This window comes from Rhinolophus sinicus, chromosome 16, assembly GCF_057876585.1.
Source record: "Rhinolophus sinicus isolate RSI-liver-muscle chromosome 16, RSI-T2T, whole genome shotgun sequence".
Lineage (NCBI taxonomy): Eukaryota > Metazoa > Chordata > Mammalia > Chiroptera > Rhinolophidae > Rhinolophus > Rhinolophus sinicus.
The window spans coordinates 152061433-152078714 of NC_142516.1; the positions used below are offsets into that span (position 1 = coordinate 152061433).

General features: G+C 37.2%; 1 protein-coding gene across 2 annotated transcripts in view; it reads left to right on the forward strand.

Annotated features, from left to right (window-relative positions):
* DCT (dopachrome tautomerase) overlaps positions 1-16752 on the forward strand; it is a 71492-nt gene extending 54740 nt beyond the window's left edge. For both annotated transcript variants that reach the window (XM_088792856.1, XM_019737195.3), the window contains exons 7-8: positions 8386-8587; positions 12462-16752. In XM_088792856.1, coding sequence (XP_088648982.1) covers positions 8386-8587; positions 12462-12634 — 375 coding nt within the window. In that variant the 3' untranslated portion in view covers positions 12635-16752. The remainder of the gene's footprint in view (positions 1-8385; positions 8588-12461) is intronic.
* The last annotated feature ends 530 nt before the right edge of the window (positions 16753-17282 follow it).

Consider the following 17282-nt stretch of genomic DNA (forward strand, 5'->3'; position numbering starts at 1 on the left):
CCCCTCACTTCATGAAAGATTCTGCTTCAAAATCAACTCCTCCTGTTGTCAGAATACCGTTGTGTCCACATTGGAGTGAATCTGCCATGGAGACACTTGTCAGAGGAGAGTGTGGCCTTCCCTGGGGGTACAAGAACAGGTTCTTTCACTCCTTCTGTATCTATTTGCTAATAAGTGCTTGCAGGTTCACCGGAATTTGATCTTATACTTGCTTTTCTGGTTACACACCACTTAGCAACAACTTTACTTGAGATGAGAGGACATATGGTCACTACCCACCCCCAACTGCAGGAGGCTTCTGATATGTAAAACAGCCTGGTAGTGCTGAAGGGACAAATTGGGCTGAGTCAGTTTGCAAACTTGAAGATATATTTGGTCCTGTCACTTTTGTTTGCAAATGAACAGAGATTCAACTCAAACTCATTTAGGGTAAAAAAAAACTTAATTTTTTGGCTTAAAATAACTGGAAAATTCAGGACTGCTGCTGGATTCAAGCATCGCTGACTCTCGAGACTCACTTGATGTCTGCTCTTTGTCTCTGTCTTCTTAGATGGCTTCTCTCTATGTGGTAGGTGGGATGTCCCTAAGCAGTCACATATGCTACCAGCTTAGCATATGGCATAAAGAAGTCATGTTTCCATTGCAGCAGGAGAAGAGCCCCAGGATTGGCCAGGCCTGGTTACCTGCCTTCCCTGAACCAATCATTGTGGCAAGGGGAATGAGGTCTTCTGATTGGCCAGACAAAGGTCACATGTTCATCCCCATTGTAGGAGCGTGTGAATCCCCCACCCTCAGCCCCTTACACCACCTTTAGTGACTTCTGTGCAGGATAAAATAAGTCCTGTTAGTCAGAAGAGAGAGATGAGTGGAGGATGGGTGCTAGACAGACAAAAATGACCATGCTTTCAATTAATACAAAACCTCACATTTGATGTTGCTTACTTGGTTATCAGCCAGTGGGGAGAGTTGCTATGACTATGTAGGAGCCTCACAGTTCTTACAAATTCAAAATGTGATTAACTCCCTTGGTATATTTGAGCCTTATTTCTGTCTCACTTTAAAACAAAAGGATAAACAGAAGGGATCATGACAACAAGATTGTAGATATTAGACTCCAAGCTTTACTAGCTTAAAAGATATGTTCACCAAGGGGCTCTGTTGAGACAACCAACATGGGAGAAGGGCAAGTCAGGGCCACGTTATCCCAGGTGCCCTCAGTCAGTGGCCTCCAGCCCAAGACCACTAGGAATACACCTGTAGTGGAACACGAAAGGTTTACTGCTTGGTGCAGGGACAGAGTAGGGAACTGTGGAGTGTCTCAGGCATCAGAAAAGACTGGAAGGATTTGGGCTTGTGCTTGATGAATTTGGGAGGGTTTAAAGTAGCACGGTTTTGGTCTGGATTAGATGCTGTCACGAAGCAGGGGTAATTCTGTGATTGAGTGTCACAACAATCCTTTCTCTAGGGAAGGCAGACCCTAACTTTCAAAGCAATGGCAGTCCCTTGTATTGGTCCCAAAGAGCTAATGTTCCATGTTAGGCATTTTGTGACTTGGGCAATGTTCATGTTTTGTCTGTGCTCACACGTGATTATGGAGCTGTGTTGTTTTTGTCCTGATCCATCTGTCAGAGTGACCTTGTCGGTGTTGATATTCCATGAAATTGTTTATGTCCAACGAGAGAAGACCAAGACCTCAGTGATAGTACCAGGCAGCTCCTGGGTGTCAAGTGCTCCTACACCCCCCCCACCCCCCCCACGTACAGCTCATCACAGTTGGCTTTAGACAGTATAAACATGTGTATTTCAGCTACTGAAACCCCAAAATGCCTCTGTTTTACAGACAATTAACTCACTATCCACTATTTTAACACTGTCTTCAGGGTACTATGTCTTGGATAGATGGTTTCAGAGCAGTCACAGAAGAAATTTCACCACTGGTCCTTTTTTATTTTTTCAGTATTTTGAGTTTATATTATTATCCAGTTTAGATTGTGTACCATAGTAAACAAACACTATATATATATTTTTTCCCCAGAATTTTCCTCACCTTAATGTTAATTTTTAACAGTGTGCTTTAGTCTTTTCAGGTGACCACAACAACATAGCACAAACAGGGTGGCCTAAACAACAGAAATTTATATCTTACAGTTCTGGAGGCTGGGAAATCTAAGGTCAAGGTGCTTGTTGATTTGGTTCCTGGTGAAAGTGCTCTTCCTATTGCAGAATGCTGCCTTCTTGCTGTGTCCTTACATGGCAGATGAAAGAGGGCATGAGCTCTCCCTTGTGTCTTCTTCTAAGAACACTAATGCTGTCACTCTTATGATCTCATTTAACCTTAATTACATCTTTATATGTCCCCATCTCCAAATAAAATCACTTTAGGGATTAAGGCATCAACATATGAATTTGGGAGCAAGGGACACAAGTCAGTCTGTAGCACAGTGCATCCTGAGACCACCAGTTTATGACAGTTTGTTTTTCTGGACTTCTGGGAGGCCAGGACATAGTCAAAAGAGTGCAGGATTACAAGTCAAATCAGTCCTGACATGCAGTCTGAGGAGCCTCATCGAATTACGTGGAGCCTCTGTTCCCCACTACAAAGTGAGGGTCACAGGTCCCATCTGGCGCTGGGGAAATGATGTGCTCATTGGAGCAACTCATAATAAATCAGGATATTAGGAAGCTAGTCAAGAGATGGTCAAGTACAACACAAATGTTATAAAAATATCAATGTGTTTTATAGTAGTTGGTGGGAAAGAATTAGAGAACTGTGTGGCATTTGACTTTCTGAACCTTTAATGAAGGTTCGACGTTCTCCGTAGCAAACAGTTGTGCCCTAAAGCGAGTTGCTGACAATCACGAAGTGAGAGATTCTTCAAAGATGATTATTAGTTTTACTCCACCAAGGGTACAAAACAAGAAGCTATGAAGAGGGAGGGTAAAAGTATAGGTCCCGTGGACTCTCAGCTGGCCAGGTGGTGTGAAGGCTGAGGGGGCTTTCTGGACTCCCAGATAGAGGAATGCATGGTAAGAGTGAGCTGTAAGAAATCCTGAGATGGGAACAGTTGGTGGAGCTGTTCTTTTTAAAAACTGTTTCTCCCTTCACATTGGTGTGGTAGAAACAAATGAAGGGATTGTCAGAAATGTGGGCTATTGGCCTCAACCTCTAATAAGGTAGAGGGCTTCCCTGTCAGGTCTCCATAGTCACCTTTCTCTTCTGTAGCAAGCTTGCCTGGTTCTATGATTCTAACATGATATTTCACATAATTTTCTGGCTATCATCCAAGCCATCAGCTTGTGCCAAGCATTTCTCTGCTGTGTAGCTATACCTCTATTTATCTTTTCTATATATCTCTAAGTAAGTTTTTATTAAAAACGTACATTTTCAACTGCACAATTTATACACACAATGCATATTCATACGGAAAAATGTCACAGTACCCCTTATCCAGTACTCCAAAATATTATGAGCAGAACATCAGAATCCTTTGACAAATTGAGAATTATACCCCAAACCTTTGTCTCTTACTAAAGGGAATAATGGTGATGTTAATAATACGGTTTTCAGCACCCTAAGTCTCGAAGACCACTATGTCTTATCTCCTCCTTTTGAAGAAGCCCACTAAGTGTTCATGGCTTGGCAACATTTTGCTCTGAATGGCCAGATAGCCAGTATTTTAGGCTTTGCAAGCCAGACATTATGAAGTCTCTATTCACCACCAACTCTCACCTATCCACTATTATTTTCTCTATTCTTCCAGATATATTTTATAAATATACAAGCACATAGGTTTACATGTATGCCACCACTTTTTTTATCCAAATGGTGGCATACTGTAGACACTTCTGTGAATTTGTGGTCTCGTTATTTCTTTATTTTTCACTTATTCGAAATCACTCCATATCAGTTTATAAAGGGCTTTCTTATTCCTTTTTCTAAGGGCTGTATGGTATTCTATAGTATGGATTTATCCTGAAATTTTAAACTAGTCTCCTATTGATGGGCCTTTAAGTGGTTTATAACCTTTTATAACCTTTTGCTTTATAAACAATGCTGCAATCAGTGAACGTGTAGGGTAAGTTGAGAGAATAGAATCACCAGGTCAAAGGTTAAAGACATGCATTTGAAATTTTGATAGATACTGTCAAATTGTCCTTTAGAAGTTTGAATGATTTTCCCTCCTACCAGTTATGTAGCAGAATAACAATTCTCTTTCTCATTAATACAGTGTATTATTTCACTTTTTTATGTGTGCCAATTTGATAGGTTCAAATGATATTTCAGTGAGTTTAATTTTTACTTCTTTTTATAAATGGAATTCAGTATCTTTTGATATATTTAAAGAACCATTTGCATTTCTCTATCTGTGATCTGTTTATGTAGGATAACGACTTCCGGGAAGAAAAAACCTAGTTTCATAACAGAATTAGTGAAAGTGTCTGTTCCTTATGTAACGAGATAACATCCTTTTTCCCACTGATATTTCACTTGTTTGAAAAACTGATACTGTGTTCATATAACAATGTGTTTTCTATTTTTTACTTGCTTATCATTGACCTCATACCCAACCAGTAGAACAGTGACTGACACTTAAGTAAAGGCTCAATAAATTTTTGTTAGGATATTTTAAAGCATCTATTAACGTATCCCTTTAGTAGATGTCCTGCAAACACAATCTTTTAACTTCACAAATTTTTTTATGACAAATTCCTCTCCTTATTTTACATATGGGGAAAATAAAGTTCAGGGGGCTAAGGAATGAGTACAAGGTCATGTGAGCTAGAAAGTGGCCGAGCAGAGAGTATGAGAAAAGTTTCCTACTCAAAAATTTCCCCGTCATGTCTCCAGCTACAGTTTTGCCTTTTGTCAATTTAGACAATTATTAATTTAATCCTTTCACAATTGCTTTCATTATAGCTGAGGAAATGTAGTCCTGAGGAAACATAGTCCTGTTAGATCATGTTAATAGGAATTAACACTAATTGGTGAAGGGCAGGGCTGAATAATTTTGCTTGACTTTTGAAAAAATAGGGCATTGGTTACATCGTAAGTATTCATGTTTTTAAAATGCCACATTTACTTATTAAATATATGTATTTTAAGTACTAAAATATAATCATGTATCTCTGTAGCAGATATAAGGCAACAACAGGATACTTATACTTTACTTTTGAATTTATTTAATACCCTCGAATTACATTTGGCCTTTAGAGATATTAACTAAGCTCATTTTCATCTTGTGTCTAACAAAGTTATTATTAGTTTCTCAAGAGCAATTCAAGGTATTTTGTTTAGGAACAATGCTCACAACTTTAACAAAAATACCTATTCTATAGGTTGCACTACTTTTCTTTCTAGCCTGTGGATATATTATTGCTGCCAGCATTTTGTTTATTGCATTCTTTGCATATTCTTGGCACACACTAGCCTTTCTTTTTTAAAATACCATCTGTAAATTGGATACTCTGTATAGAGTTCCTACCAGAGCATTTATTGTATAATGTTTTATAGCCCTTCTGAGAACTATAATCTTTCCTTATTACTTCCCTCTGTCCTTTTATCCCTCCAAACTACGAATTGTTTTAGAGTCTTGTCCCCTCCTTAGTTATTTGCACTTTGCACTGGATGAATTCGGATTCTTTCCAAAAGTTATTTGCCCCTGGCAGCACTGAATCTGGACCTTTCTATGTCCTGAGAGTCTCTTGCCTTTTTCTAGTCACAATTTGATCTCTGACTTGAATTCAGACAGTATCTAACAGTTCAAGAAATGTTGTGTGGCCTTCTTTGGAAAATTCATTCTGTACGGCCCTAGATACTTTCCCTGTGTATCACTTACGGTTAGTTCAGCTGCTTAGAGCAGAAAACCCAAATTACAGGAGCTTAAACAAAAAAGAGGTTTATTTTTCTCTTTATGTGAAAGAACTCCTGTGGCAGACAGTCCAAGCTGGTCTAGTATCATCAAGGACACTCCTGTCTTTTTCTCTACTGTCCTTGGTGAGTGGCTTCTTTTCTTAACTTTGCCTGTTGGCTGTTAAGATGGTTGCTGCTGCTCTAGCCATGATATCCATGTTCCAGGATGCAGCAAGGACAAATGAAAAGGGAAAAGGCAACACTATTAAGCTGAAGCAGCCACCTTTAAAGAGCGTCCCTAGAAGTCCTAGCTAATGACTTCCAGTTAAATCTCAAAATATGAAGAAAGTTACTGAGGAAAAAGAGGAGAATGGATATTGGGTAAGCAATCAACAGGGCTTGCCATCCTTAGACATTCTACCTCTATTACTTGGACTCCACATGTGAGGCCAACATCTATGTGAGGCTGGCAGGCTCCCCAGGACACACCTGGAGGAAGAAGCACACCTTCCCTCTTTGGGAACCTTCTAACCTTACCAGGAGTTGCCAGGATATAGGACATGTGATACCTTTTTCGGGGATATACACCAACAACAAATGCTTTCTCCAGGGCTGATGACTCTTCTCAAACATGGCTTTTTAAAAACTCTCCTTGTGGGAAACATTGATCACTTACTTGCACTATCAAGTATTCTTTCAAAGTTGCCGCTTTTGCAGTAAACTATGCCTTTAATCTCTTTGGAGCTTAAATTTTGTTACTCAAAGCCAAGACTTTAGAATTCAAAACTCTTTCATCCCTCTGAAAGCCCAGGTTTTATCATTTGATTTTTTTTAATTAAAATTTATTGGAGTGACAATGATTAATAAAATTACACAGGTTTCAAATGTACATTTCTATAATACATCATCTATGTATCATATTGTGTATTCACCACCCAGAGTCAGTTCTTCTTCCCTCACCATATATTTGACCCGTTTACCCTCCTACTATCTCCTTGGTTTTTGAGATGATTGTCTCTGCTGTAAACTTTAAAAATCCATTCAGGACAAAAAACTCCCTTCGGTAAATGACTAGATTCCTGTTACTATCCTGAAAGCAGCCACTTGAGAAAATAGAGAGAGAAAACTTTCACTGTTGCCTGAGCAGGGGCAAGTGACTACGAGGAACCTCAGGTACACTGTGAAAATGTTCTCTATTCAGTAAACAACTGTAATACAAACCAGAAGAGCGATGTAATTAAAGGGGTCAAGAAGTGCACAAAGCAAAGAATTCAGACTCAGAGCAATCAGGGAAGATGTCTCAGGTCAAGGGACAACTGAGTTTGTCTTTAAAAGCCTCTGGTGCCAGAAAACAGAAGGCACAACTTTGCAGATTAAAGAAACATTATCAGCTAGAAAAAGGGCCTGTTTGGATAAATTGTATACAAAAATAAAACGGCTTTGCATGGCACCGTCATCAGCCAACAGATACTTATGAAGCATCGACTCTGTCCAGGTTACATGCTAAGCTTGAGGCTTCAAAGGTAAAAAGACCTTGTTTCTGATGTTTAGGAGTTAGGGTCTTATTAGTGGAAGTAGACAAATAAATAACAAATTAGAGCACAATTTGACCAGTGCTGTATTTAGGGTATAAGGAATAGTGGTGAATGAATGAATGAATTCATTAATAAGTGTTGAAATAAGTATCTCCCTGTTGCCATGTGATAGGCCCTGGGGTGACAGGTGCTGGGGACAGAGCGGACAAGAAAAGCAGACAGTGTCTCTGAGCTCCTTGAACTTGAGTCTAGGATTAAAGAAGAACTCAAATGATCAAGGAAAAAGCCTTAGCTGAACTCTCAGATTTACATCTTGTGAAATTGGGGGCTATACATGTGAAATTGTGCCGTTAATATTTTAAAACATGTAATGATTGCTGTATTTGAAAAGGACTTTAGCAGCTTTTGTGAGAAAATAAAAATAAGTACTATGCACATTACAAAAATTTAGGCTTTGTTTTGCTGGCATAAGACTGAAAATCCAAATGACAGTGTTATAAAATGAGTACACAGAAGGATATTCCTGGTGAGAAAAACTTGAAAACCCATGTTGGATATTTTCCTTTTTTTAACTGTCCATTTGTGTTGTAATACTGGTAAACACAACCTCTTTTTTCTCTCCTGTTAAAGTCAAAGCATCTGAAAATTGACTGGAATATGTATTTTGTGACACTTACCTTTATTCCTGAACTTAATAATTAGCCTGCACTCGTTGAGGCCTCACATATTCCCAAGCCAATATTAAATCTACAATAGAACTTTCATTTGTTCACTTGACAAAGGGGTTTATAATCCTGTTTGGACAGACACGTCATACATCCTTGGAAACTTAATTTAAAATGCCAGTAGGTATGTCATTAAGGTTAGACTGGGTATACAGAAGTTCCTCATGTCAAGAAGAGCCCCCTTCCATTTTAGAGAAAGCTCCAGTCTCCAGTTAGATTGATCTAATTGAAATAATCCAATAAACATTAAACATCACATTCAACTGCCTTTCAGGTCCTTCATTGCTTTACCGATGCAATTTTTGATGAGTGGATGAAAAGATTTAATCCTTCTGCGGATGCCTGGCCTCAGGAACTGGCACCTATTGGTCACAATCGGATGTATAACATGGTTCCTTTCTTCCCTCCGGTGACTAATGAGGAATTCTTTTTAACCGCAGACCAACTTGGCTACAGCTATGCCATTGATCTGCCAGGTAACTAATACAACTTCTAAATGGGTGAATCATTCATTTTTTAAAGGAGCTTTCTACTCTCTTGCTCTCTCTCTCTCTAAATGTAAACCAAGCCCTTAAATTGAAGCATTCATGTCTCATTTATTGGCAATTTTCTAGAATGTATGTATTTAGCAAAATGAGCCTTTAAACTACCAATTAAACATCAGAAAGGGAGTTATTGGCTGACTGTTTCAGAAAACAAAGTTGTTAAGAGACTTTATTCCACAGAGGAAGTACCGTGTTTCGGTGAAAATAAGACCTAGCTGGACCATTAGCTCTAATGTGTCTTTTGGAGCAAAAATTAATGTAAGACCCGGTATTCTATTCTATTCTATTCTATTCTATTCTATTCTATTCTATTCTATTCTATTCTATTCTATTCTATTCTATTAATATTATACCCGGTATTATGTTATAGTACTATATTATATTATACCAGGTATTCTATTCTATTCTATTCTATTCTATTCTATTCTATTCTATTCTATTCTATTATTTTATTCTATTCTAAAGACCCAGTCTTATATTAAAATAAGACCGAGTCTTATATTAATTTTTGCTCCAAAAGACGCATTAGAGCTGATGGTCCAGCTAGGTCTTATTTTCGGGGAAACACGGTATCTACTCCCACACTTGATTTCACAATTCTATCTGAATTAATTGAAAACTGGCCCAGTGGTTTGAAGTGTCTAACCACTAAAGTCACAAAGCACTAGCCACCTGAGGACAAGGACTTACAGCACATAGAGATCATTGTTTGGAGGCAAGGCTGCATTTAGGGTGAGGCAAGTGCAGCGCTTGTCTCCAGTGCAAAGTTCAAGTGGAGGCCAAAAAATTTAGTGATGGAGATAAGTAATAATATAATTCTATATTTAAAAAAATTAATGCAAAAAATTTACGTTGAATTTGCTATAAAAATTTTAAAGAAAGACAGGCTGTTGTTTGTTTTCCACCTCTGCATTATTTTGTAACTAGACGAATTGTTTTCCAATTAGCCCATCCTACCCCTGCCAAGTTTGTGACGTTGACATGAGGTGTTAACAGATTGGGCTGCATGGGACTTCATGCGTGTGTTTTATAAATTTAATGCTTTTAAAGTCATTTTAAATTGTAGATTTTTTATTAGCTTTTCCCACTTGGTTCAAAATATGGAAGGATATTTTGATACGTGTATATAGAGGCACACACATTTTTTTTTTTAAATTTGCCCATGTCCCAAGATAGCTCCACATGCTATTTAAAAAATCTTAGTTTGAAATATATACAAACAGTAAGTCATGTTGTACACCTGAAACAAATACGATGTTGTATGTCAATTATACCTCATTTAACAAAAGTCTTATAAACAGGTTGAGAAAGGAAAGATAAAACAATAAAAAGTATCTTCATTTGTCAAGAAGCTAAAAAACACACAGCCCATCTGCTGGTGGCTTTTCCCCATTTGTGTCTATTTCATTTTAACTTCAGCCTACAAAGTAATCAAAACAATTTTTGAGCTCACCTCTCTCTCTCTCTCTCTCTCTCTCTCTCTCTCTCTCTCTCTCTCTCTCTCTCTCTCTGTGACTTTAGAGTCTTTCAGGCCCTGGAATCTGTCCTCTGCTTTTTCGTCTAATTGTGCAACTACTGCTGCTTATTCTCCTTACTGAAGTTTCATGTCTTTGGCAGCTGAGAATATCTCTTTGAAACTTCTTTTTCTTTTCTCTGGGATTGAACATAATAATAATAATAATAAAAGTTTGCAATGTGCATGTGCATTTTGACCATATTTCTACCTCCTCTGAAGTCAGCCAATTAATAGGTATAGACTGAGAGTCTAAATATGCCCAGAATGCAGTAACCCACTAGAAGATGCAAATTCATATTCATTTATTGGTTTGACAAAGAAATTTACAATCCTATCTGGGGAGACATAACTGTAACCAAAAGTTAGAGATGGAAGTGAGGGATTTGGGAAAGGAGGTAATTCTTGATCTAGGTTCAAAGAGATGGTAGATCTTAGGTAGGTGAGGAGGAAAAAGGGAACATTTTAGACTGGAGAAGGGCAGGGAACAGAACTGCAAAAGGCAGACGTAGTCTATACCGAGAGGACTGTGAGAAGGAAGCCTGGTTGTAGTAGAAGGCTTAGGTAGAAGATTAATGTGAATTAAAGTTGGATCTGTGAGAAGGGCCTGATTACCAAGGGCCTTAATAGCTAGGCAGAAACCATAAGAGATACCACTTTATGTCCTTTAGGATGGCGACTATCAAAAACGCAGGAAATAGCAAGGGTTGACGAGGATTAGAACCCTTGTTCACTGCTGGTCAGAATGTAAAATGGTATAGCTTCTGTGGAAAACAGTACGGTAGTTCCTCAAAAAATTAAACATAGACTTATCATATGATCTAGCAATTCCACTTCTGGGTATATACCCCAGTGAGTTGAAAGCAAGTACTCAAATAGATATGTGTACACCTCTGTTCATAGCAGCATGATTCACAACAGATAAAAGGTGGAAGCTACTCAAGTGACCATTAATGGATGAAAGGATACACAAAATGTGGTGTATCCACACAATGGAGTATTAATCAGAAATCTTGTCACATGCTACAACATAGATGAGTCTTGAAGACATTATACGAGGTTAAATAAACAGTCATGAATGGACAAAAACTGTATGATTCCACTTCTGTGAGTTACCTAGAGTAGTCACATTCACAGAGACAGGAAGTAGAATGGTGGTAGCCAGGATTTAGGGAGATGGAAGAATGGTGAGTTACCATTTCAGTCTTGCAAGATGAAAAAGTTCTGTGGATGGATCGGGGTGGTAGTTACACAACAATGTGAATGTACTTCATGTCACAGAACTGTACACCAAAAAATGGTTATGATGGTGAAATATATGTATTATACCACAGTTTAAAAAATAATAATTAAAAACAAGAAGCTAGGCAGATGAGTTTGGATAATAACAAAGGTAATCATTTTTGGTTCCTGAACAAAGCAATAGCAGAATAAAAATCTGTGTTTTAAAAAGATTTTAAACAGATGCTGCTGGATTGTAGTAGGAGGAGACAAATTTAAATCCTCTTGGAGGAATCCAATCAGGATGGGTCAGAGCCCTCTGTGGGATTGGAGGAAAAGAACTAGAAGGAGAAACTTACATTTTGATTAAGTGTAGAGTATAGAACTCATTTGAGAGAAAACTGAATTTAAGAACAGCTGGCCAAGGATAAGATAATTTCTAAAGAAATGACAAATAGTTATACATATACTAAAAATGAAATAATGTTAATTTTGTAGAAGAGTGCTTCCAAAATATATTTGAGTAGAGGATTGGTTTATCATGTGGAAGATTCAGATTTTATTTATAACTATCTAAATGGGTACAAATTTCATCTGATCCTGCTGTTGGATGTCTTGTTATAATAGCCAGTCTGATCTGTCTTACACATTTATCATCCTATAAAAAAGGTAGGGATAACAGCAGAATTTCTCTACCTGAGGGTTTTATATTTTGCAGTCCTCCAGATACCATTTTAGAACATTCTTTTCCAAATGAATTTCTAACTCACAAAAGTAGTTATATACTTCCTCAGAGAGTTTATTCTGCGTAAGTATTTATTGTAAGAAAAATTTTAAATACAACAAGCTATATTTAGATAATGGAATGCCATTTCCCACATTCTCAAGACAAACAATTGTGGATATGGGAAATAGTTGGTGAGAAAGGAGAAGATAAATTTTATTCCCTGTAGTTTTAGCTTTATCAACAAAAATGCATGTGAAATGCAAATGGATTGTTTCATTCCTTCTTGAAGAGTATTCAGCTGATGAAAATCCCAATCATAACCTTTTTTTCTGCTTTAATTTCAGTTGAAGAAACTCCAAGTTGGACCACAACCCCCTCAGTGGTTGTGGGAATACTGGTGGCTTTGGTTGGTCTTTTTATGCTGCTGGCTTTCCTTCAGTATAGAAGACTTCGAAAAGGATACACACCGCTAATGGAGACACATTTAAGCAGCAAGAGGTACACAGAAGAAGCCTAGTGCTCACGCCTTACCCGGAGAAGAGGCTGGCGAAACTGGAGTTGGGACCCTGACAATGAACAAACTAATCCTCACTGTTTTTCCTTTAGTTGGAGATCTTTGGCACTGCTACTCTGGTGGTGAAGAGCCCAACCACAGAAGACACTTCGCTGTAGTTCCTAGTTTGCTTTTTTGTGTAACAAACTCAGGCTAAAGTGCTGGAGGCTGTCTCTGCCATTAAACAAAGGTAGAGCTTATGATTTGTGGTCTCCCATAATAATTCCCCGTATTGATTAAGCCTCCTCATGTTTTGAGAGCTCCAACAAAAATTGATAGAGTGGTTTTATTGTAATTTTCAGGTCAGTGTAATTTGAGTCTTGGACAAGATTATGGTTCAATCTCTCTCAGCCCAAGTATCTTCATTAGTAGCGGGGTGGGGTTAGGGGATGGCAGTTACTGCATGAGTCTCCAAGATCCCTTTTAGTTACAAACATCTATATTTTTAGTGCCTTTCTGATTGTCTTCATGGGGCTTATTTTCCTCTTTAGCCTTTAAAACTCTCTTGAGGATGAAAAGCCTTTAAAACTCTCTTGAGGATGAAACTCAGCCTTATTTTCCAAGTAGGATGGAGAATGAATAATAATTTGGGTCTCTTTTTGCAAATTAGACTTTGAAGAATTTATCAAAAGTTTGCAGTCCTTTAACAGTAGACATATCATAAAATTCAATAGCTGGATACACATGGATCTTATAGTGATAAGTAAATAGATGAAAGATTAAATTATAGAGCTTTCTAGTTGATTAATACACTGTTTTAAATCTATTACCAAGCATAGAATCCCTCTTTCCAGGAAAGGCTGACTGGGGCTACAATCCTGAACATGAGACAATTTGATTCGGGTTCCATTGCTCTGAGGTCTCATTTGGCTGATCCTGAGCCAATTCCTTTACTAGGTATCCTCAGAGGAAAAAATTTTCACATAAAATGCATTTGGCATGTTTTTAAGAGTTGCCTTTAGATTCATTAATGTACTGAGAGTTACTTACGAATGCTAATCAATTAAGTCTTACCATTTAAAAGCAAACCATCCATACAAAATATAATAATACAGAATTAAGTGGTTATTTTCCACTAAACAATTATCAGATTATGAGAGATAAGAATGAGGCAGTCTTTACTAAGATGTTTAGACTTACCAAGATGATCCCTGCTTCTGAGAAGTTAACAGTTGTTGAGATTTAAAGGCAAATTTAATCTGCTTGTATCTCTGGTACCTGTGCATCAGGAGTGAGGCCAAAGTTCTAGAAGGCGGCCCATCGGTCTGCTCATTTCAAGTCCCTCTCTGTGGATTGGATGTCTGTCAAGAATGGGTGTTAAGAGCGCCCTGAAGCTGCCTTCTATAGATGGGGGGCCTAGAGTGTGCAAGATTCACAAATACCCAGTTTCTCCCCCTGGAACAAAGCTGCGAAAGCCAGAGAAATGGAAAAGCCCAGTCTGAACCGAGTGAGTCTCATAAAACTATAGGTATATTTGCGAGTAGGCTCAAGCAAGTGAGAGTCAAGAGAGCCCAGAGTCCTTCCTGGGGGTGAAGCCCCGCTTGGACTTTTTTAGCCACAGCCACAGGTGCCGGTCTCAAGTCCTGCCTTTAACAGTATTCATGGAAAATTCAACAGCGTTTCATTAACATGCTCTGCCCTGGAAAGTTTATGCTCTCCACTTATGGTTGTTGGAGAATACATTTTTACATCCAAATTTTAAATCAAGTGAGAAATATATTAAAATGAATATATAATTGTGTATGGTAGGTATGTCTCTGAAAAGTTGTATGTAAATCACTTACACATTAAAAGCACCAGGGGAAATTACTTTCTATAGATGAATTATTATGAATAATTCTATAAAGCAAATAACCACTTCTAGCTTATCTTTCAGGTATATCAGATTTTTCACACATCATATTCTCATAAAATTTGTTTAAAGCAAGATCTGTCTGAGGTAGAAATAAAGAACAGTCATTTATACTTAGCTACTTCTATCTATAGTGCTTGAAACTTTTTATAAATATTGTATTTAATAATGTCTTCCTAAGAGAAATAATTTCCTAATTTTATAGTTCACATAAGGAATAAAATTTTTCCAACATTTTCCAGCATTACAATAAATCAATGATGAATGCTTTTTAACAAATTTAAAGGTAGAACAAACTCATAAAATAAAAATGTTGGTATTCACTTACATTGAATATTATGCAAATAAACTCAGAAAATATCACCAAGCATTGTAGGGCTATGCTTCTCAATGGTAGGGGAAAAAATTCAACCTTGAAGAAAATGAATAGATAACTTTATATGCTTATATCTTCAGTGTTACAAAAATTATATGTATATGAATTATGATTTCAAAAGAAATGTTTTTATAAAACTAACATTCATTAATATCCAATAACATCTTTCTTTTGGGAATTAAATTCTCTTCAAATTCTAAAATTCTTTGACATGAATTTGTGTCTTGCTTAGGATTTAACACTATTAATTACGATAATCATAATAAATAATTTTAATCTCACATTAGCAAGAAATAGAAAACTTATTAAAGAGGAAAATAAAAATAAATATGTTTTGGAGATTATTATTCATCTGTTGGGAGTTATTGTGTTTTAATTTGTGACCATCAATTCCCATCTTTTTATATGTAAGTCTATAAGTATATATAATACATTACAACTACTACTTCACATTTTGAAAATATGAAATACATAATAGCCATTTCACTTTTGAAAATAAGTTCTTAAACTGATGTTTCTACCTTCTTTTGAGTTTCTAAGTAATTGCTACTTCCTAGGTCTCTATTATACAGGTAGGTAAAGGAGACACCAGCCTTTTCCCAGGTGAAGAATAGCTATTGAGGTCCCCACAATCTAATGACTGAACTTGGGGTGGGAGTGTGATAAAGTGGCTCCTTCAAGTCACTGACCTAGGAGGACCCCTGCAGCAGCTAACTCTGATCCTCCTGGAAAGCCTTCCAGGTCAGTCAACTTTTTGGAGATCCAAGAAGAAGAAAGTTAGAGCCAAAGAGGTAATGCTTATGTCGTGTTTGCTTCTACATCTAGACTTGAAGCTTCTAGAGGCCAGGTTGTACAACTCTCTGTGCAGCTCCAATGCTGTAGTATCAAAGCACTTTAAGTACTCAGAAAATGTGGTTAATTGACACAGGCACACAAAAGAACGAATTCACCTCCTAATGGGAGATAATTGCTCTCCTCAATGCAATGATAAAACTCAAGGTTGCACTCTATTAATTTCTACAGTGCTTTGCTTATCCTGAATGTTCTATAAATATTTTTTATGAATAAATAAATCTCAAAGTAAAACTTGAACCATAAAATAACAGTGTATCTTCCAGATTTTCAGTTGGACCTATGGTAGGTGGAATTTTACTCCATACAACCTAATACAAGGGTACACTTTTCAGACATATTTTCTTCTTGTGCATATCCTCTCCCTAACATTTGTAGGGACAGGATAGAAAGTTGAGGCCTCACAGTGTCATGTTAGGGCTCTCTACTACCTGAAGTTTTAGAAACCTGTTTCGGTGGAAGGAGTTTGTTGGCAAAACCAGTGCCTGGTGTGCCCAACATATTTTTTTAGTAATTTTCCAAAGATGACATGATACTTTGACTTTAGCTATAATGGCTGTTCAAGCTGAAAATAATCTTTGCAAATTTAATAATGCTTTGGCAGGTAGTTTAACGAAATCTTGAAACAACACACCAAATTGTGAGCAACTGGATAAGTTAAAGTTTTCTAAAAGTAAACAAACAAGCACAAAACACAAGGTTCCTATTCAAGGCCTGTATGCTCTATATATTTTTGCCAAGACTGTCTTTGTTTGGTAGAAACTCTTAACCCATATTTGTTATTTGCCACATTGACTCAAATCAGACTTCTGGGATATAATATGACTGAATTTGGTCCTTTTTTCTTCTAGCCATTTTCTGCTCCTTCCGAGGTTTATAAACATAAGCTAAAACTATGACAGTGTCTCTCAAATATAATTGTTCTCTGTGTTGTAAACAATGCCTCATAGAAAGGCTTAAACTTGTCCTTCTTTATTAAAATACCAGAGATTTGCTGCCAGAGCACACACTCTGATTACTCATTCACTGTGTTATGTTATTGAGTGTTTCTGAATATGTAATTAGCACAATGACCTTCCTGGGTAACAGCATGGCTCAACTGGGCTTACAATAAAGCAAAACCTGCCCTCTTGTGTTTTATTAGAACATTGCACAATGTGGTCAAGTTCTTAGGGCTATTTTCCTCTGTTGTGGTTCATTGCCTGGGTCAGAGAAAAAATGAAATGCTGGAAGATTTGCTATGAAAACAGAAATCGGAACAAATAAAGCACAATATTTAGAAGGAAATGATTTCCTGTGCAGGCAAGGGAATCATATAATTAAGGCTCTTAGAATTTCCTTTTTAATGTATTTTGAAATGCTAAATGTTCACCAGCAAGCCATAAAAATTTCAGGAAACATTGCAGGTCACTGGCAAAAAACTCTTTTATGCTTGTCAAATACACACCGGGTATAATTTAATTAAATATTATTTATATGATCATACTGCAGCTGGAGGTTGCGGGGGGTCCCCCTTTTTTTTTTTTCAATTA